This window comes from Mustelus asterias, chromosome 4 (genome assembly GCF_964213995.1).
Source record: "Mustelus asterias chromosome 4, sMusAst1.hap1.1, whole genome shotgun sequence".
Taxonomy (NCBI): Eukaryota; Metazoa; Chordata; class Chondrichthyes; order Carcharhiniformes; family Triakidae; genus Mustelus; species Mustelus asterias.
Window position 1 is genome coordinate 54,767,796 of NC_135804.1, and position 23,499 is coordinate 54,791,294.

A 23,499-nucleotide genomic window follows, 5' to 3' on the forward strand; every position below is an offset into this window, starting at 1 on the left:
AACGACGACCTGAAGATCAGAGCCAGAGGCTCTGCAATCACTTCTCTTGCCTCCCAGAGAATCCTTGGATCAATCCCATCCGGACCAGGGGATTTATCTATTTTCAGACCCTCCAGAATATCCTGCACATCCTCCTTATCAACTGTAATACTGTCTATTCTACTCCCCTGCAACCCAGTGTCCTCCTCAGCTATATTCATGTCCCCTTGCGTGAACACCGAAGAGAAATATTGGTTCAATGCTTCACCAATCTCCTCCGGTTCCACACATAACTTCCCTCTGCCATCTATAACTGGCCCTAAACTTGCCCTAACCAACCTTCTGTTCTTGACATACCTATAGAACGCCTTAGGATTCTCTTTAACCCTATCCGCCAAAGTCTTCTCATGTCCCCTTTTAGCCCTTCTAAGCTCGCTCTTCAACTCCCTCTTAGCCAATCTAAAGCTTTCTAGTGCACTACCCGAGTGCTCACGTCTCATCCGAACATAAGCCTCCTTTTTCTTTTTAACCAACAAAGAAACTTTTTTGGTGCACCACGGTTCCCTAGCCCTACCAATTCCTCCTTGCCTGACAGGGACATACCTATCACAGACTCGCAGTAGCTGCTCCTTGAAAAAACTCCACATGTCGGACGTTCCCAGTCCCTGTAATCTCCTAGTCCAACCTATGTTTCCTAATTCTCTCCTAATAGCCTCATAATTACCCTTCCCCCAGCTAAAACCACTGGCCCGAGGTTCATGCCTATCCCTTTCCATCACTAAGGTGAACGTAACCGAATTGTGGTCACTATCACCAAAATGCACACCAACTTCCAAGTCTAGCACCTGGTCCGGCTCATTTCCCAGCACCAGATCCAATATAGCCTCACCTCTAGTTGGCCTGTCTACATACTGAGTCAAAAAACCTTCCTGCACGCTTTGAACAAAAACTGACCCCTCTAACGAGCTAGAGCTATAACAATTCCAGTCAATATTAGTCAAGTTAAAATCCCCCATAACAATTGCCCTATTACTTTCACTCCTAAGCAGGATTGACTCCGCAATCCTTTCCTCAACCTCTCTAGAACTTTTAGGAGGTCTATAAAAGACTCCCAACAGGGTGACCTCTCCTCTCCTATTTCTAATCTCCGCCCATACTACCTCAACAGATAAGTCCTCATCAAACCTCCTCTCTGACACTGTGATACAATCTCTGACCAATAATGCTACCCCTCCCCCTCTTCTACCTCCTTCCCTACTTCGACTAAAACATTTGAACCCCGGGACCTGCAGCATCCATTCCTGCCCCTGCTCTATCCATGTCTCTGAAATAGCCACAACATCGAAGTCCCAGGTACTGATCCACGCTGCAAGTTCACCCACTTTATTGCGAATACTCCTGGCATTGAAGTATACACATTTCAAACCCTGCTCCACCCCACCTCTGCAATGCCGTGCATTGCAGTCCCCATCCATGCATCCCTCACTTTCAGCCCCACTACTCAGGATCCCTCCCCCCCCCCCCGAATCAGTTTAAACCTCCCTGCATGGCCTTAGCAAATTTACCCCCCAGGATATTGGTCCCCTTCTGATTAAGGTGTAGACCATCCTTCTCATAGAGGTCACACCTTCCCCAGTACGAGCCCCAATTGCTTAAGTACCTGAACCCCTCCCTCCTGCACCATCCCCTCAGCCATGAATTCAAACCTTCCCTCTCCCTATTCCTCTCTAAACTATCCCGTGGTACAGGCAAGAGTCCAGAGATAACCACTCTGTCAGTCTTGGCCTTTAGTTTCCACCCCAACTCCATAAATCCCTGCCTAATATCCCCTTCCCCTATCCTCCCTATGTCGTGTGTCCCCACATGTACAATAACTTGTGGTTTATCTCCCTCCCCCCTAAGAGTCCTGAATACCCTGTCAGACACATCCCGGACCCCAGCCCCTGGTAGGCAACACACCAACCCTGAGTCCCTACCTTTAGTTCCGACCCTCCTATCTGTCCCCTTAATTGTGGAGTCCCCAATCACAAGGCCCAGTCTTTTACAGCCCCTAACCACCTGAGCTTTCTCACTCGGCTCACCCCCAGAGATCTGCTCTCTATGCTCAGTTGATTCCTCCTCAACTGTAGCCTCCAGCACCGAAAACCTATTATGGAGGGGAACCGCCCCAGGGGATTGTCTTCCCGATTGCTTCTTACCCCTCCTCCTGGCATTGACCCAAGCCTCATTTCTAGGAGTTACTATTTCTCTATAACTCCTATCAACTTCCACCTCCGCCTCCCGAATTATGCGGAGTTCCTCTACCTCCCCCTCCAGCTCCTTTACACGCTTCTCCAGAAGCTGCAATCTAATGCACTTCTTACAACTAAAATCTCCTGAAACACTACTGGATTTCCTCACCACATACATCCCACAGGAGATGCAGCATACTGCCTGAACTGCCATCCCTGAAGCCATTACCAGCAAGAAAAAAAGAAAACAAAAAAAACTTCCCCACACTTATAATTAGGTTAGAGGAGGATGGAAGGGTGGGATCCTCTACCAATATTAAAAAAACTGGTTAGTGACAATAGCATGAAACAACTTGCATCTAACCAGAAAACTGTAATTAAATTGAAATCAATTTCAAAATGAAAGCAGTTGTCCAATTTAGGTTTGTAGCAATTTTGTCTTCACCAACATGAAGATCAGACGGGGGATAGTTAAGTAAATCTGCAGCAGAAAAACTGCAGAATTCTCATTCATAATAAATTACAGGTTTCAAATCAGCATAGTTTAACGGTGGATGGCTTGTGATTTATCAATAAAGGATTTCAGTCATTGATCATCAGTTTACATCTTATGGGTATTGTCACACATTGGAGATTCTGGGAGGTGTAACACCTTACGACTGTGCTGAACACAAGACACGAAATTACACAAATGGGAGCCAGGAATTGTTAAGTGAAATTTGTAGTACACCCATGCAATTCAAACGAATAACTATGCCTAGGACTGATTACAGACTGCATTCTAATTGAAGAATTCAGATGGTTTATATATAGAACAATAAATACTGTGAATTATTGCAAAATAGTAATTAACTTAAGCATTCAGGTATCAATAGCAGGATTTCAACAGTTATAAACTATTATCTGAATTTTTATCTACAAGGCTGTAATTACAGCTGTGTTTTATAAAAATAAAATCTTACCAAGTTTTCTGGGTAGTTTTGTTAGTTTTTGGTTCATTTGTTTTATCTGTTGCAAATGTTAACAGCCAAAATATGCTGTGCAGTTAATGAACAGCAATCATTACAAGAGACAGTGAAACTATAGATTACAAAGTAATAGAATTGTTTTACTCTTTAACCTATGAGCAGCCATTCACCACATTGTCCAGAAGGTGGGGCTAGTTTAGGTCTGCAGATGATCGCCACTGTTAAAGCCAGACACTGCAGATGGAGCTGACCTTTGGCTGACTACTATTCCAGGATGCTGCACTTCCGTCCAGTGGTACAGACAAGTCAAACAAAATGGAAATAGGCTTTGAGCAAGTGAGGGGGACTCAACCAACAAAAGATTACTAACAATTTGTCATCAGCTGCAATAGCAGGCACACATTCAAAAGACAACATTTCAAAAACATGTACACTTGACTGCATTTTTGACAGAGGAACTATGCAGATTTCTAAACCCTGAGATTATAGAAATATAAATCAGTTAGTTTTTTTACCTTTTTGCCTGTGGCTGTCATCCAGGCAATTGGAATCTCCATACAAGACAATCCGCCCACCACCATCAGATGGCGTCTGATACAATCCCAGAATAGGGACGTTTTTAACCACAGCTGTCTCTTGTTTTAAAACTTCTAGTCCTGCAAGATAAGAGGCCAAGGCTGAGATCTTTCTGGTTTAAAACTGGCAAACTCTTTAAAAAAAAGAGTACAACAAAACCTGTACGTTGCACTTAATATTAAAAAAACTGGTTAGTGACAATAGCATGAAACAACTTGCATCTAACCAGAAAACTGTAATTAAATTGAAATCAATTTCAAAATGAAAGCAGTTGTCCAATTTAGGTTTGTAGCAATTTTGTCTTCACCAACATGAAGATCAGACGGGGGATAGTTAAGTAAATCTGCAGCAGAAAAACTGCAGAATTCTCATTCATAATAAATTCTATAAATGTTAAATCATCATTCGGATGTGAAGGCATTAGAGAGGGTGCAGAAAAGATTTGTGAGAATGAAATTTCTCAGTTCTAGAACCAATCACTGAAAACTTGGGAGAGATTGGGACTGTTCTCCTTAGAACAGAGATGGTTAACGGGAGATCTGATAGAGCTATTCAAAATCACAAGGGATCAGGACAAAGTGAAAAGGGAGAAATTGTTCCTACTGGCAGAAGGATTAAGCACCAAAAAGATAACTGGCAAAGGAAGCAATGACGACATTAAGATTCATGCAGGGAGTAGTTGGGAGTGAGCTACTCGAGAATGCTGTGGAGGCAGAATCAATTAAGACTTTCAAAAGGGCTCATCAGAACACGAACATCGGCAAGACTACAGGGGGAAAAAGGCAAGGGACTGGCACTAGATGGATTTTTCTGTCAGTGTCTGGTTCAGACATGATGGGCCAAATGGCCTCCTCCTGTGCTTTAACTATTCTATGATTCTACTATTATTAGTTGGGACTCTTGGTGCACATAGGACAAGTATTAACCCTAACACTTTAACTTCCATATATTTGTCATTTAGTCCATCTATAATACAGTTTTTAAGAATTACATAAAAACAATACAAGTAAAAGTGAGATCTCTCTCGTACACATTTGACTTCACAAATTGAGCCACTAATAATGCATGTTTGATTGAGGGCCTCCTGCAATCTAACCACATAAGATAATGGACAAAGTGGCTGAGCAAAAGGAACTGCTGAACTTTTAAATGCCCCAACAAAGGACCATTCACTTGCAACAAAATCATACTGTGACAAATCCTCCATTTGGTTTATTTTGGATATCATTTCTCTAGTATTGACTTACTGATTACATTTCCTGGCAAGTGAAAGCAGAACAAGCAAGCAGTGCCTTAAGGGCAGTTACTTTCATTTCAAATTAATTTGACTCATTGTTAAACAGAATGCCAGAGTAGCTGGATTGGGGCTTACTCAAATGTCAATGTAAAAACGTGGCTTTTCCTTTGGGTTTCTTGACATGCTGAAAACAAGCATATCCATAGATACCCCCTTCATATAAAGCTACCAAAAAATCCCCCTTGAGAAATAACTGCAAAGTCATGACAACCAAAGTAAGCAGAGTTTAATCATTTATGCCAGTCATAGTGCACAGCAACAGACCGATTGCATCTGTTGCATGGTTTGTTGGCACCTGGAAGCAGGAATATTATTAAAATCTTGAACTGCCTTAATCTCTTAAAAGTTGAGTTCATCTAGAACTCTACAGTGGAATCAACAGCCTCTCTCAAAAAGTATCCCGTTTGGAGCCTGATACCCGCTGAAACAAATCTGTGTTGTTTTGGTCAGCTTAGCTTTCGACCTTACTTCCATCTGGTTAGTTGCCCTGTACACAAAAAGACAAATCCAACTCGGCCAATTACCACCCATTCTACTCTCGATCATCAGTAAAGCGATGGAAGGGGTCATCAACAGCGCTATCAAGCAGCACCTGCTCAGTGACACCCAGTTTGGGTTTCGCCAGAGTCACTCAGCTCCTGACCTCATTACAGCCTTGGTTCAAACATGGACAAAAGAGCTGAATTCCAGAGGTGAGGTGAGAGTGACAACCCTTGACATCAAGGCCACATTCAACAGAGTGTGACATCAAGGAGTCCTAGCAAAACTGGAATCAATGGGTATCAGGGGGCAAACTCTCGACTGGTTGGAGTCATACCTGTACATAGGAAGATGGTTGTGAAGGGTCAGTCATCTCAGCTCCAGGACATCTCTACAAGAGTCCCTCAAGGTAGTGTCCTAGGCCCAACAATCTTCAGCTGCTGCATCAATGACCTTCCCTCCATCATAAGGTCAGAAGTGAGGATGTTCGCCAATGATTGCACAGTGTTCAATACCATTCACGACTCCCTAAATACTGAAGCAGTCCATATTCAAATGCAACAAGATCTGGACAATATCCAGACAAGTGGCATGTAACATTCGTGCCACACAAATGCCAGGCAGTGACCATCACCAATAAGAGACACTCTAACCATCGCCCATTGACATTCAGTGGTGTTACCATCACTGAAACTCCCACTGTCAACATCCTTGGTGTTACCACTGACCAGAAACTCAACTGGATTCACCACATAAACAGTGGCTAAAAGAGCAGGCCAGAGGCTAGGAATACTGTGGCAAGTAACTCACCTCCTGACTCCCCAAAGCCTATCCACCATCTACAAGGTATAAGTCAGGAGTGTGATGGAATACTCCCCACTTGCCTGGATGGGTACAGCTCCAACAACACTCAAGAAACCTGACACCAAGACAAAGCAGTCCACTTGACTGGCACCACATCTACGAACATCAAATCCCTCTACCACTGATGCTCAGTAGCAGCAGTGTGTACCATCTACAAGATTCACTGCAGCAATTCACCAAAGATCCTTAGATAGCACTTCCAAACCCATGACCACTTCCATCGAGAAGGACAAGGGCAGCAGATACATGGGAACACCACCACCTGCAAGTTCCCCTCCAAGCCACTCACCCTCCTGACTTGGAAATATATCACCATTTCTTCGCAGTCACTGGGTCAAAATCTTGGAATTCCCTCCCCAACAGCATTGTGGATCGGCCCAGAGAACATGGACTGCAGCGATTCAAGAAGGCAGCTCACCACCACCCTCTCAAGGGCAATAAGGGATGGGCAATAAATGCTGGCCAGCCGGCAATGCCCATGTCCCACGAATGAATAAAAAACAGTTTCCAAGATTGAATGCGTCATGCAAACATATGAACATACAAATTAGGAGCAGTCAGCCATTTGGCCCCTTGAGCATGTTCATTCAATAATATCATCGCTGATCTGATTGTGGCCCCAACTCCACATTCCATAGACCCCTGACTCCCTTGTAGTCCTATCCCCAACACACTCTGCAGAAGAGAGTTCACGACCCTCAGAAAAAAAATCTTCCCATCTGCGTCTTTGGAAGGCCCCTTTGTTTTCAGCTGCATCTCCTAGTTCCAGTCTCTTCCATAAAGAGAACAACCTTTTAATATGGAAAGGGTTGCATCAATTCAACTTTTATCCGGCACTCCGCCAGTCAGAATTTCTGACAGCTTGATTTTCCTTTTAAAAAAGATGGTCACTGTGTTTAGATAATATATTCTTTAAAAATTAATCGCAAAAACATTGGATTATAAATCTACAAAAAACGTTTCTCTCACGCTTTACATTGAAATTATTAAATTACTGGGACAGTTTTGGTTATTGTGCCTGAACAATTGGAGCAATCATCAGTGACCTGACAACTTGATTTTTTCAAAAGCCAGCCTGAAGTTGACAGCTTGACATTTACTGTGACCCCAAGTTTTCCTGGGGCCCTTGACTGTCCAGCTGTTTCCCCACCCCCCTGAATCCTTCACAGACAAAGCAGCACCTTGTCTCGTGTCAGGAGTAACATAACTCTCTGTTAACTGGCATTTTTGATTAACCAGTCCCACCTATCCCCCGAGCATGCCGAACAACAAAGATTGTACTGTAGTTGCCAGTAGTGCTATCTCCACCACAATTCCCTTCTGCACTTGCTGCCCAGTTGTTCACTCTGCAGGGCAGTCTGGACAGTGATTGTTGGCAGAGAAATTAAATCAGACAGAATAGATCAACACAATCAATAACAGTTACAATTTCCAGCACAGGGTCAAACGAAAAGGATTAGAAACAGGAAGGCACAATGTGGAGGTCAAATGTCGCACCCAGTAGCTGAGATCACAAAACATAGCAGCAATTGACTGAGGTCTCCCCGATCGGAATGACACATTGCACTTCCAACTAAACAGTCAGATCCCTCTGTGATGGATAACATACCCCAAACATCATTGCTCCTACTCGTAGCTGAATCAGAAAGCACAACCAAGCTCAATCCTATTCAAACACTTTCTTCAGCCAAAGTCCCAATTATTCTTCATAGCTAACAAGTGACAAAATTTGATAATAGAACAAGCCATCAATTTATCATGGAAGTCTTCTAGGACCATATTCACTGGGGACTAAGTTCAATAACCCGTTAAACAGTTGCAGGAATCATGATGCACAATTAATCCAAGCCTTTTGATTGCAGCTTTGTGCTGCTCGCTCAGTTTAATGATTGCTGTCGATTTGCTAGACCCATCAACAATGGACAAAACTGTAATTTTCTAGCAGCAGCTAAAGCAGCCTTGCATGGTTTAAAAAGCAAGACCGCACCTGTAAAAAGGACAGTGTACTATACAGATGGAGCAGGTGCAGGCAGTTACGCACGAGGTGATTTTAATTTGGGATACAGGGAAGAAGGGTTTAACTTGAAATCACACAAGCTCCCATAGTTTCCTGACAGTGCACTAGAGACCTTGATAGAAGAAGTACAAATTAATAGAGATGCCCTGAATCCACAGAGACCCAGGTGGTCCTCCAGACACGTGCTTAAAAGGCAATAGGAGCAAACAGCCATGGAGGTCAACGTTAGCAGTCAAGGTCAGAGGACCCGGAAGCAGGTACACAAAGTCAAAGACCTTGCGTGACTAGGCAAGGCCACTGAATATAACTTCTACACCCCCATCCTCCAAACTAGCCTTATAAACTACTCAACTCACCAGACCCCTATATATCTTCCACCAACCTCTATCAATCATGTGCTGAGCATTACTGCAATGCTCTCATCCACATCTCTCATGCTGCACACACTACTGCCTGTTTAATGTCAAACAGATGACATGATACGAACTGACATGTCCCTCTCTTTTGCAGGGCAAGGTGGTGTTCAACCAGAGACAGCAGGAACTAACTATAACGGGACAAGCGTGTCAGCATGCTCTATCCTCCATGCATTGCTGACCAGAGACCAAATTTGATGGCATCATACCTAACTCTTCTCACATTCCACGCATGCATTCAACTTACAAGTTTCAGATACTATAGCCATGCATCTCCTACTATCCTAGCAACTTCCCTCCCCTCCCTGTACCACAAACTTTTTGTGCCTTGGCCAGGCAATGGAGAAACAGCAAGACAGTGATAATGACGACATACCATCAACTGATTTTACAGTCTCAGCCACTAACTCAGGTACTGACACTGCATGTAATTTAAAGGGCAGTACAGAAGCAGGATCTGCTTGTAGTGAAACAGCAGGTACGAGGATAGTACAGGTGACAACAAGCTGCAGGATGCTGCTGCAGAGGAAAGCTTTGACAAAGGGTCATCTGGACTCGAAACGTCAGCTCTCTTCTCTCCTAATAGATGCTGCCAGACCTGCTGAGATTTTCCAGCATTTTCTCTTTTGGCTTCAATATCCCAGCTGGTGTTACTACTGGACACAAGTCAGACCCTAGTGTGGAACTAGGCCTGATAGATCCTGAATTTATACTTTGTTTAAACATGTGGAGAGAAGCAACCGAACAGAGTCGCATGCCGGAAATTTAACGGCACGCCTGCCCAAGGCTCACAAGATCCTGGGGGCCAGAAGAGAATGCCATTTTGCGAGCCTCATCTGCCCCGATTTCGGGGCGGGCATGCCAGGAAAATTCCAGCGTCCGCTGATGACCTTTTAACAAAAGAAAACATTTCAGACACTCTCTTCAGGTATTCAGCCATACCAAAAGAATACCATTACTTCACAGGTCTGTAGTAAGGAGTTACACATCTTTGGCTGTCTCCTCGACTCTTTGGCTTCTCATAGGCCTATTTTGCTTTAAACCTGTTTCCTGCCACTTTCTCACTTCAAACTTGGAGCCTTCTCTGTTCCTCATTCTTAACTTCACAGGTCATCTTGATTTATTATTGTCGCATGTATTAGTATACAATGAAAAGTATTGTTTCCTGCGTGCTATACAGATGAAGCATACCTTCATAGGGAAGGAAAGGGGAGAGTGCAGAATGTAGTGTTACAGTCACAGCTAGGATGTAGAGAAAGATCAACTTAATGTGAGGTATGTCCATTCAAAAGTATGATGGCAGCAGGGAAGAAGTCGGTTGGTACACATCCTTAGACTTTTGTATCTTTTTCCCGACAGAAGAGGGTGGAAGAGAACATGTCTGGAGTGCGTGGGGTCCTTGATTATGCTGGCAGCTTTTCTGAGACAGCAGGAAGTGTAGACAGTGTTAATGGGTGAGAGGCTGGTTTGAGTGATGGACTGGGCTTTGTTCATGGCTTCGCAGTTTATTGCAGTCTTGGACAGAGCAGGAGTCATACCAAGCTGTGATATAACCGGAAAGAATGCTTTCTTTGGTGCGCCTGTAGAACTTGGAGTTGTAGCGGACATGCCAAATTTCCTTTAGTCTCCTGAGAAAGTAAAGGCGTTGGTGGGCTTTCTTAATTATAGCATCCACATGGAGGGACCAGGACTAGTTGTTGGTGATCTGGACACCTAAAAACTTGAAGCTCTCGACCATTTCTACTTAGTCCCCATTGATGTGGACAGGGGCATGCCCTCCACTACTCTTCTTGAAGTCGATGAATGTCTCCTTTGTTTTGTTGACATTAAGGGAGAGATTACTGTCATCATACCAGTTCACCAGATTCTCTATCTCTTTCCTGTACTCTGTCTCATCATTGTTTGAGATCTGACCCACAACGGTGGTGTCATCAGCAAACTTTAAAATAGAGTTGGAGGGGAATTTGGCCACACAGTCATAGGTGTAGAAGGAATATAATAAAGGGCTGAGGAGACAGCCTTGCAGAGCACCGGTGTTGAGGATGATTGTGGAGGTGTTGTTGCCTATCCTTATTGACTGCAGTCTGTGGGTTAGGAAGTCTAGGATCCAGTTGCAAGGGAGGAGCCAAGTCCCAGGCCACAAGGTTTGCAGATGAGTTTCATAGGAATAATGGTATTATAGGCGGAGCTGTGGTCTATGAATAGGAGTCTGACATGGGTGTCTTTATTATCTAGGTGTCCCAGCATTGAGTGTAGGGCCAGGGAGATGGCATCTGCTGTGGACATGTTGCAGCGATAGGCTAACTATAGTGGATCCAGGCAGGCAGGAATTAATCTGTGCCATGACTAACCTTTTGAAGCACTTCATAACAATGGATGTCAGGGCCACCGGACAATAGTCATTAAGGCACGCTGCCTGGCGTTTCTTTGGTACCAGGATGATGGCCACCTTCTTGAAACAGGTCGGGACCTCAGATTGTTGTAAAGAGAGGTTGAAGATGTCTGTGAATACCCCTGCCAGCTGGTCCACGCAGGACGTGGGTGCTCGTCCAGGTACCCCATCTGGGCCAGTTGCTTTCCGTGGGATGACTTTTGAGAAGGCCACTCTGATGTCAGCAATGGTGACCTCGGAGACAGGTTTGTCCGAGGCTTCCGGGATAGAGGGCTTGCTCTTGCTGACCTCTAGCTCGAAACGGGCATAGAATGTGTTGAGCTCATCGGGGAAGGATGCACTGGAGCCAGCGATTTTACCTGCCTTCATCTCGTAGCCTGTTATGTCTTGCAGACATTAGCATAGTCGGCGGGAGTCTGTGCGGCTAGCCTGGGACGGTACTGTCTTTTGGCGTCTTTGATGGATCGCCGTAGATCATACTTGGCTTTCTTGTATAGGTCAGGGTCGCCTTGAACGCCAGCAGGCAGTGGATATCCCTGTTCATCCATGGTTTCCAGTTGGGAAACACGCAATTTGCTTCTTTGGCACATAGTCTTCTTCATATTTACGAATGAAGTCTGTAGTGTCGTACTCATTCAGGCTGGTCGCAGAGTTTTTAAATACTGACTAGTCTACTGAGTCTAAGCAATCCCGTAGGAAACATCCAATTCCTCAGACCAACATTGTATTACTTTCTTTGACGGATTCTCCCGTTTCACCTTTTGCTTGCAAGCCGGGAGCAGGAGCACATCCTCGTGGTCTGATTTACCAAAGTGTGGCGGGTGATAGAGCGGTAGGCATTTTTGGTATTTGAATAGCACTGGTCAAGGATGTTTGGGCCTCTGGTGGAACAGGAGATGTGCTGGTGGTATCTTGGTAGAATGCGCGAGCTGGCTCGACTGAATTCCTGACCACGACAAACAAGGCCTTGGGATGTTTCGTCTCAAGGCTATTTGTGATGGTGTATATTTCATCCAGCACGATCTTCATGTCCACGTGGGGTGGGATGTAAACTGCTGTCAGGATAACAGAGATAAACTCCCACAGAAGATAGTAGGGGTGGCATTTTAGCGTTAGGTATTCTAGGTTCAGGGAACAGAAACTGCCAGTGTTGCCATGTCTAGGCACCACGAGGTGTTGATTAGAGGGCACATCCTCATCTTCCCTAGTCTTGCCTGAGGCCGCTGTGCGGTCCATTCGGTGGATTAAGAAGCCCTCTGGTTGTAGGGCATAGTCCGGTGAAGCAGGAGTGAGCCATGTCTCTGTGAAACAGAGCACACAGCAGTCCTTCAGTTCACTTTGGAAAGTGAATCTGGCTTTAAGTTGGTCTAGCTTGTTTTCCAGAGATTGAACATTTGCGAGGAGTAAGCTGGGGAGGGGGGGCCTTTGGACCGCGTTGTTTCACTCTCACCTGCAGGCCTGCACGTTTTCCATGTTTCCTAGAATGACTGCTTCTTTTCAGGCCTGGGAGATGGTGAGAGTAGGATGTGGTGTTAATGGTATACATGCTCTTCACTCTGGTCAATGTGTGCATTTGTTGCCTTGCTTGCAAGAATTTTCCAGGTTCTTGTGCTTTTCTGTTAACTTAAAGGCTTTCTTGGGACTTGATTCGTTTTGCGTTAGGACCTGCGCCCTGCCGACAACTTGGTATCTCCCTCGAGATCCAGAAATCATTCTACATTTGCTGATACTTTAGCTCTAGAGCAACTAATTTTAGAGTCTTAGATTTATCTACCTCAATCTGCTTGCAAGTCCAGCTGGAGAGAGACTTAAACTGCTCCTTTCACCATACAGCAGAACCATCAACTGAACGAAAGGCTGCTAAGACTTCCTGTTCCGAGGCAACAGCGCAGTTTTGCCTGTTTAAACTTCCACTTCAAGAGTCATAAAACCTCATCAAAGATGGAAGCTAAACAAATAGCTCCAAGCCTACTGTCTCCACTCAAATGAAACTAGACCCCAAATTTTAACACACAAATAAAAAGATGCAAGTTAAACTCAACTAAAACTTGAATCTATAGCTTATTCATAAATACAAATATAACTTACTCAACTAGCTCTATTTCAGCAATAGAAGAAAGAAAAATGATAGAAGCTTGGGAATGCACTGTGTTTTCCCTTTCGGCTGCTTAAATGTGCAGAAAAATGAGAAGGTTGGGATAAGAGAAATGATGTACATTAGGTGCTTTTTTGATCGACAGAAACCAGGTCTCCTTTCATTTCCACCGCTGTAATTTTCGAAACAATAAACACAATCAACTACTAGCTCAAACCTTTTAAGAAAAAAGAGTCAAATACAATTGCTAAATTATAGTTCTTACCTTGATCCTTTAGAGTTTGAGCAAGAACAAGTCCATCCTCAGGAAATTTTGCAATACTGCTCCCTGAAGCATAGTACACTGAAAGAAAAACAGAGCATTTTGCCTTTGCTCCAGAATATTTCTGTAAGCCATGTTGTGAATTTCAATAGAAAGAAGTGTGTCGACTGAAAAGAAAAATACCCATCCTGAACTAGAGTATACTGACAAGTTTAGGGCATTTTAAGTACCAGCCGAATGTTGTACGAAACATGCATCAAATCTTGGTTAGGCCATACTGGGAGTATTGCGTGCAGTTCTAGTCACCATATTACAAAAGAACATGAGGTACTTGAGAGGATGCAGAGAAGATTTACAAGAATGATATTGAAAAGGAAAGGATAGACAGGCTGTGTCACTTTGGAACAAAAGGCAGTGGAGGGGTGACTGAATAGAGGTATTGAAAATTATGAAAGGTTTTGATATAGCAGCTAGGGAGCAGGGTCAGGGAGAGAAATCATTGACCATGGTGCTTCTCATGTTTCTGGATCCATTACCCCACCATCTCATACCCCACCTTTAATCCTTGACAGTTTCCATCAAACACCTTCACAATGCACTTTGGGTCCCATTGAATAGAGCAGCACAGGGGGACATCATTGAGCCCATACAGTCTGTGCCAGTTCTTTTGAGAGTCCAGTCAGCCGAGAATTGAACCTGGGTCCATGTGCCACCATGCCACCCCACCTCTCTCCCCAAGAACATTGGCCCTGATGTACACTATTCAGCCACCTCCCCCAGGCCCAGAAGGAATGTTTCCTCTTGTGGGGGGAACAACATAACTCAAAGCCAATATTAGATAGTCACCATGAAATTCAACAGGGAATTTAAAGTATACTGCTTGACTCAAAGAGTGGTAAGAATGAGGAACATGCTACCAAAGGGAATGGTTGCAGCACATTTAAGGGAGGATGAGGCAAACATAAAAGGAGAAGGGAATGGAAGGTTACAATGGTAGATTTGGAGGAGGAAAGACGAGAACAGCCTCGCATGGGGCAAAAATGTCAACAGGCACTGGTTGGGCCGAATGGCCTGTGTCATAATCCTTTGAATGGAAATCCTTCACAGCTTTCTGTACTAACTGTGCATAATCATGCATTTGTAGTACATCACCAGCAGTACTCTGTGCACATTAAGGCATGCATCTCACTGTCCCAACACTGGTGGGACACATGGATTGCACCAAGTTAACATTCACAGCATTGAAATACAGAGAATACAATGGGAAAGATTAATTTTTGATTTCTTTGGTGGGGTTGGAAAAATAAACAAAGGGTCAAGAGCATTTATAAAATCCATATATAGTCATTCAACATCAAAAAAAGTTGCCCATTAACTTATTTTGCTCGAAACTTAGAATATCTAAAAAAAAAGGCACTTTTCGTATCGAAAGACTTCCATATAATCATGCACAAAGAAAGTATATTGTAGGCAGCTCAGTATAATTCAGTTAAAGTCTCACTGTCATGGCTTGCCATGCTGAAATCTCCTTCATACAAGCCGTCACCAAAAGCCATGCCCCACACTGATAACAGGTCATTGAGTGCTGGGATGTTCGCCCCTCCAGTGTCTGGCATCCACCACTGCCTAGAACCAAGGGACAAGCAAGGAAGAATCACAATCAGCATCGGTTTGGTTAGTTAGCATAATTAACTTTTGTTAATTTGAATTATATAAGATACCTCAATATACCCGCTTAAAAATCATGACTACTCCTGAATTACACTTTAAAAAGTAATGCCGATCTTCCACACATCCCATGGAGCCATTCAATAATTACATGACAGTTCAATCAGACCTGGCATCACTGCTAAATCAGATTTTGTTTGCATTCAACATTTACAAATACAGCAGCTAGGACTAATGGATGCTGAGCAGAAGATTAGCAGATTCTTGCCCAGGCAAGACCACATGGTCATACCCCAATAGAGATTTAACCAGCCTAGCACATGTCTTGGTCCTTCCTAAGCACTTTAGCCCATTATCACATGTACTTTTACTTTAAAAAGAAAAGCAGATTTGGCTGATTTGTGAGAAAGAATATTAGTTGAAATGAAGGATTTAGGATAGAAGATGGAGAAGTATAATTTTCTACACACTTATCCTGTGTAGATGATTTTCACATTAATAGTGGATATGTACAGTAAACATAGGTGTCACTGCACAGCAAATAAGATTGACCATAAATCTTAAAATGAAAATCACTGCAAAGTTTAGAGATAAACGATGAAGAATATCTACACTTAGATAAATTATTGGGATTATCAGACAAGCAAGGTAGCAGAAACTAAAACTTCAGGGCATCTTCAAACAGTTGGATGTTAGACCAAGAGTACTGGAGCTTTGAAAGAATCAGCATTGATTAGTCAAGTGTCCTTTAATCAGCATAAAAAATAGAAAACGTTGGAGATCGAAAAATAGTTCTGTACCACTTGGTAAAAGAAAAGAAATGGTATTCTGCCTAAATTTACATTTCATTTTCAGAAAATATTTAGCCACAAGATAGTTCTTCGGGAGTAGAGTGGGGCGAGAGAGATACACGATTGAGTAAAAGACAACACAGTATGTTTATACCTTGTATTTTCATCATAGAATTTCACTTTTCTCATGACAGATGTGTTGTACCAATCACTAAAGACAATTACAGAAAGGCCATTATCAACATCACGCCTCAGTTTAATAATTTCCTCGGGAAAGTACTCTTCTTCACTATCTACCATCAGCAGGGTACCTGCAAGAGAAAAAAACAACAAATTTATTGATGGAAACATATCTTGATAGTTCAAATGGTTGCATTAAGTTGGCCTAAAATGCAGTTAGAACTGGCTTTCCAGCCAGCTCAAACCCTTTGAGTACTACAGCTGGGGGTACAGGCTTGGCCGAAAAGTTAGACATCAAGATCGTTTCAGAAAGCAGACCAAAAATATTCACTGGAACATAGTGCCTTAGAAAAGGCCTAGCAGCCAATGCTTCCAAGCAAAATAAATGAAACTTCGTTTACTTTGCATATGGTTGTCTTCAACTTTTAAATGTAGTTCAACCACTAACCTGACTCTTCAATAGTTTACACAGAAGCCATGTTCTTCATCCAAACATGAAAAAAACGCCTCATTCTTGTTATTACAATCAAATTCCTCCTGGACCTAACAAGCTGGATCTTAAATGCACCGATGCCTCTAGCACCCCATGTGTTAGCAGGTTCCAGTTAATAACTACATTCTGGGTATATGCATTTTGCCTGAAATTTCCATTGGACTTATTGGTGACCATCTTATATTTATGACCCCTTACAGTGGAAACATCCTCACAATCTCTACCCCACCAAACCCCTTCATAAATGGAGATCTCTTTACGAGGTAGGCCCTAAAAGAAAAAGCAGCAAATGCCTATACATTCTGACAATTAGAAAGCTAACACTGCAACCTCACTAAATCTATGCCAAAGAAAGGCATCCTGAAACTTCTGCTATGTTTTGAATGCTGACAGGCTAAGAAATCTGCAGCCACACATTCCGCCAGTCTGGAGCTCAGCCACACCTCCCAAGTAATGTGCAGAACAGTGATAAAGTCCAGTCAGTTCTTTAGTGATTCATCTGGGTGGAGGCAATACCAGTGAATGACTTTTAGCATACATGATTAACTACCCTCAAAGAATGTACCGTAGGACCCTGCTCTATTACTAAGTTTCAAACCAGGCACCAATTGGTAGACTAAGTTGAAAGCATTAACAACAGGCAAGAAGAAAGTCTGCATGCTGCACATACCCAAAAGCTTGCCAGCTAACCAGAACTTCACTTAAAAACACAAATGCATTGCAAGGGCTGGCACTGTGCCTTGCTCTGCGACCTGCCAACAAAAGAAGTGAGCAGTTATGTTTGTCAGCACACAATCTACTCACCACCAACTTGATTCAAACAAAGCCTAGAACTATGCAGGCAAACAAAACACATGTTGCCGACAAAGATTAGTTTGATTTTATTTAAAACTAATGGGTAACTTCCAATCACAGGCAGCCAAAGAAAGGCCTACAGACCATGAAACTGACTGGGAAAACATTTGAGAGCATCAAGAACCAGCGGAAACAGCTTTTACTGAAGTCCTGCATCTTCAGCTACATGAGCATCAATATTCAAGGGATTCCAGATGCCAATTTGCAAATTCTATTTCATGCACATCATTGGAATCCTTAAGATTAGTTTGCAAAACTTCATGTACATTATCCACAGGAAAGCTGTATAAGAGCACAAAACTTCCACAATATTCCTATTACTTTTTTTGTATTCATTAGTGGGATTTCAGCATCACTAACTAGGCCAGCATTTATTGCCCATCCCCACTTGTCCTTCACAGCCTCTGACCTACTCTTGTATCCACAGAATTCATATAAAGCCAGTCATGTTTAGTTTCTGCTCATTGATAACCCAATGATCCTGTGACAGTAATGCCACTGAGTGTCATTGGGAAATGGCCGTTGCCAGGCATTTGTGTGGCACAAATGCTACACATTAGCCCAAGCTTTGCTGCATGTGTGCAGGGACTGTTTCAGTATCAGAGGAACTGAGAATGGTGCTGAACATTGTAACAATGATTAGTGAACACCCCACTTCTAACATTACGATGGGTGAAAGGTCACTGATAAAAGAGCTGAACCTGGTTGGGCTTATACTACTCTGGAGGAACTCCTGCAGTAATGCTCTGGGGCTGAGATGATTGACCAACAATGACAACCACCTTCAGTTGTGCTAGCTACGACTCCAGAGAGTTTTCCCTCCTGCCGATTCCCTTGACTTCAATTTTTCCAGGACTTCTTGATACCACACTCAATACTGTTTTGACATTAAGGGCAGTCACTTGCACCTCCCCTCGAGTTCAGTTATTTGTCCATGTTTGGACAAAGGTGTAATGAGGCAAGAAGCTGGGTGGCCCTGGCAGAACTCAAATAGAGCATCAGTGAGCAGGTTATTGTTGTGCAAATGCCACTTGATACTGCTGTTGATGACACCTTCCATCACTTTGCTGATGAATTAGAGGAGAATGATGGGTTGGTGATTAGTAAGATGTTTTTTGTGGATAGGACATAGCTGGGCAATCTTTCACATCACCAGGTAGAAGTCAATGCTATAGCTGTGCTGGAAAGACTTGGTTAGGGTTATGGGAGGTTCTGGAGCATGTCTTCAGTAATATTGCTGGAATATTGTCAGGGCCCATAGCCTTGGCAATATCTAATGCCTTCAGCCTCTTCTTGATATCATGTGGAGTGAATCGAATTGGTTAAATCCGAGATGGTGGAACCTCAGGAGGAAGGCATCGACTAGGGAGGTCTAATTTATTGAATATCAAGGGAGGATGATTAGATTCTCTCTTTTTGGAGCTGGTCATTGACTGACATTTGTGTTGTGCAAATGTTTGTCATTTATCAGCTCCAACCTGAGTGTTGTCCAGGTCATGTTCAATGCAGGCATGGTCTGCTTTAATATTTGAGGAATTCTATATGGTACTGGACTGAATGGCACTGAATGGTGTGCAGTGAAGATCCACACATTTGGCTTTATGACAGAGGGAAGATATGAGCAGATAGAGGTTGAATGCAAAACCTACCATACTGGCTGGCATCAAAACAGGTGATGGGTGCTCCGAGCACCTCCACAAAATATCCCATGCTACGCAAGTGCTGATACATATCCCTAAAATTTGTGTGAACATGGTCACCATTCCTAATTAAAAGAAATAAGAAATGTACATTGGAATAGTTTTCCATTTTTGCAATAATCTTGAACTTAAATACTTGGGGGAAATTTTAATACAGTAGAATTGAAAGGTAAACACATTAAATTTTCAACTGAAAAATAACCAGCCTACATCAATTGAACCTGCACTTTCAAACTAGCTTATATCGGAAGATCATTTCAAGTTACTTAATAGCTTGGAATAGTGGTCAACAAGATTGTTCAATGTTTAAGTTTGATTTTTCATGAAACATGTTAGTACCAGTCAGAATGAAAAGAGCATTTAACATGACAAACTGACCACCTTATAGTCTTTCCAGTGGAAGGAAATATTGTTCAGTAGAGCACTAAGCACAAAACTCTGATGTAGATTTGACACTAAAGCGTTGGTTATCGGACCTTAAACCCATTCCGAAAGCTTTTGGCAGATGCTGGTGGAATGCAATTTTGTCACTGTCCAACAGGACAGAACCCACCTGGGAAAGCAAAGCTTAATGTGTTCACACAAATAAAGCTGATAATCATGAATATATTTAACCAAGTGCTATCAGGTATCCTTCTCTGCCAAAACCAAAGCAAAGATAATATCCAGCTTCTTTTCTCTGCTACCAAGTCCCCTTAAACCCTTCATCTTGCTCCTTCTGCCCTCAACTCCAAGGAGTTCAATCTTCTTCCCTTTCGTTTGTCCTTGGACCAGGGTATGCTTGGTCGGATTTTACTAGTTTGCTCCATTCCACCTCTGAAAGCTCATCATATCCTCGTGAAATATCTATTCCTTTGACTCTGTTACTACTAGATAGCCAGCTACCAAGCTTCCCTTTCTGACACCGATGCAAGTTACAATCTTTCCCACTCACTTTTCAGATGCGGCTCCCTCCCTTGCAAAGTTACCATTGTTAACGCTTCTATGCCTACCCTCAACCCTTCCGTCGCTCTATTTCCAACCTCCCTTGCCTGTTCAATGTCTTTGTTTCCCAAACCAATGTCCCTCGAGTCTCTTGCGTCAGGTTTCTCTGGATGTCATAGCTGAAGTTTGGTAAGAAAGAGTATACAACATTAAAGTATCTTTCCACATTGAATCAACTTTCATTTACAGGGACTGGCAGTTGGACCTTGATCTGTATCTCCCAGCCACTTCGTAGTAGCATAGCGCTATATCCTCACTAATCAGTAAACTTAACATTTGCTGAAACAATGCAAACTGTTCCATGTTTCAGCCTCAGATCAGCTCCAAAATGCATGTTAGTGTGAACACATTAAGCTTTGCTTTCCCAGGTGGGTTCTGTCCTGTTGGACAGTGACAAAATTGCATTCCACCAGCATCTGCCAAAAGCTTTCGGAATGGGTTTAAGGTCCGATAACCAACGCTTTAGTGTCAAATCTACATCAGAGTTTTGTGCTTAGTGCTCTACTGAACAATATTTCCTTCCGCTGGAAGGACTATAAGGTGGTCAGTTTGTCATGTTAAATGCTCTTTTCATTTACTATAATTAATATATTTTCATTGTTAACATTACAACAATGTTTTTTATAGAATTTGGGTCCAATTGATACAACATAGTCCCCATACATACTAAAATTTGCAAACCAAGGAACATGTTGGCTGTAATTATTTGCTTGCTGTTTCAATAAAACTGGAGCTTTTCACTCAAATGTATAGCAGCGAGATTTTAAAGAAATAAACAGCACAACAGGAGTCTCTTGGAGGAACTCACCAATCTAGCGGATCATTTTTCATGCGCAGGTTATCCCTTGGAAAGTAACCAGGCGGGTAACGTAGGTTGTGATACTGATCCCACAGGACTCTTTTACTGCGAGGTGGTGTCGGAATGATCTTCACCTTGACTGGTAGCTTCACAGTTGATGTCATTTCATTGCCATTGTTCGACTTAAAGGAGAAAATGAGAGAGATCCAGTTAGCACTACACAGATTAAATATGCAAAAAGGAAGAGAGAGGTCAAAGTGAACTTAGGCCCCTTAGCAAATGAATCTGGGAAGATAGTTATAGGGAACAAGGAAATGGCAGAGGAGTTAAATCGATATTTGTATCAGTCTTTATGGTGGAAGATACTTTGAGCATCCATTAACGCCAATTTTGATGGTATCAGGCAGGAACTTTCAAAAGTTAATTGGGGAGTCTGTGGGAAGGCAAAGGGACGTCAGATAAGTGGGCGGCTTTCAACACTATGTTAACCAGGGTTCAGGATAAGCACATTCCTCTTAGAGTGAAGAGCAAGGCTGGTAGAAGTAGGGAACCCTGGATGAATCGGGATATTGAAGAAGGAGGCACATGACATGCATAGGCAGCTGGGATCAAGTGAATCCCTTGAAGTGTATAGGGGATGTAGGAGTAGAGTTGAGAGAGAAATCAGGAGGGCAAAACACGCGATTTTTTGGCAGATAAGGCAAAGGAGAATCCAAAGAGCTTCTACAAATACATGAAGGCCAAAAGAGTAACTAGAGAGAGAAGGGCCTCTTAAGGATCAACAGGGTCATCTACGTGCGGATCCACAAGAAATGGGCGAGATCCTAAATTAATATTTCTCATCAGTATTTATTGTTGAGAAAAGCATGGATGTTAAGGAACTTGGGGAAATAAATAGCGATGTCTTAAAGAACAAAAAACAGTTCAGCACAGAAAACAGGCTCTTCGGCCCTCCAAGCCTGTGCCGCTCCTTGGTCCAACTAGACCAATCGTTTGTATCCCTCCATTCCCAGGCTGCTCATGTGACTATCCAGGTAAGTCTTAAACGATGTCAGCGTGCCTGCCTCCACCACCCTACTTGGCAGCGCATTCCAGGCCCCCACCACCCTCTGTGTAAAAAACATCCCTCTAATATCAGAGTTATACTTCGTCCCTCTCACCTTGAGCCCGTGACCCCTCGTGATCATCATTTCTGATCTGGGAAAAAGCTTCCCACCGTTCACCCTATCTATCCCCTTCATAATTTTGTACAGCTCTATTAGATCTCCCCTCATGCTCCGTCTTTCCAGGGAGAACAACCCCAGTTTACCCAATCTCTCCTCATAGCTAAGACATCCTGGTAAACCTTCTCTGCACTCTCTCTAACGCCTCCACGTCCTTCTGGTAGTCCGGCGACCAGAACTGGACGCAGTACTCCAAATGTGGCCTAACCAGCGTACTATACAGCTGCATCATCAGACTCCAGCTTTTATACTCTATACCCCGTCCTATAAAGGCAAGCATACCATATGCCTTCTTCACCACCTTCTCCACCTGTGTTGCCACCTTCAAGGATTTGTGGACTTGCACACCAAGGTCCCTCTGTGTTTCTATACTCTTGATGACTCTGCCATTTATTGTATAACTCCTCCCTACATTATTTCTTCCCATGTATCCCATGAGCCTTAACCTTCTTAACCAACCTGCCATGTGGGACTTTGTCAAATGCCTTACTGAAATCCATATAGACGACATCCACGGCCCTTCCTTCGTCAACTGTTTTTGTCACTTCTTCAAAAAACTCCACCAAATTTGTAAGGTACGGCCTCCCTCTTACAAAACCATGCTGTCTGCCACTAATGAGATTGTTCCATTCTAAATGCACATACATCCTGTCTCTAAGAATCCTCTCCAACAATTTCCCTACCACGGACGTCAAGCTCACCGGCCTATAATTTCCCGGGTTATCCCTGCTACCCTTCTTAAACAACGGGACCACATTCGCTATCCTCCAATCCTCAGGGACCTCACCTGTGTCCAAAGAAGCGACAAAGATTTCCGTCAGAGGCCCAGCAATTTCATCTCTCGTCTCCCTGAGCAGTCTAGGATAGATGCCATCAGGCCCTGGGGCTTTGTCAGTTTTAATGTTCCCTAAAAAACCTAACACTTCCTCCCTTGTAATGAAGATTTTCTCTAACGGGTCAACACCTCCCTCCGAGACACTCCCGGTTAACACGTCCCTCTCCTTCGTGAATACAGATGCAAAGTATTCATTTAGGTTCTCCCCTATTCCCTTGGGTTCTAAGCATAATTCCCCTCCTTTGTCCCCGAGAGGTCCGATTTTCTCCCTGACAACTCTTTTGTTCCTAACGTATGAATAGAATGCCTTAGGATTCTCCTTAATCCTGCCTGCCAAGAACATTTCATGACGTCTTTTTGCCCTTCTAACTCCCCGTTTGAGTTCTTTCCTACT

The 23,499-nt window shown here is 43.2% G+C and overlaps 1 protein-coding gene across 3 annotated transcripts in view; it reads right to left on the minus strand.

Annotated features, from left to right (window-relative positions):
- mbtps1 (membrane-bound transcription factor peptidase, site 1) overlaps window positions 1–23,499 on the minus strand; it is a 151,618-nt gene that overhangs the window by 19,654 nt on the left and 108,465 nt on the right. For all 3 annotated transcript variants that reach the window (XM_078211045.1, XM_078211044.1, XM_078211046.1), the window contains exons 14-19: window positions 21,057–21,229; window positions 19,214–19,329; window positions 16,191–16,347; window positions 15,079–15,203; window positions 13,581–13,658; window positions 3,694–3,834 (exon numbers count right to left, since the gene is read on the minus strand). In XM_078211045.1, the coding sequence (XP_078067171.1) occupies window positions 3,694–3,834; window positions 13,581–13,658; window positions 15,079–15,203; window positions 16,191–16,347; window positions 19,214–19,329; window positions 21,057–21,229 (790 nt within the window). The remainder of the gene's footprint in view (window positions 1–3,693; window positions 3,835–13,580; window positions 13,659–15,078; window positions 15,204–16,190; window positions 16,348–19,213; window positions 19,330–21,056; window positions 21,230–23,499) is intronic.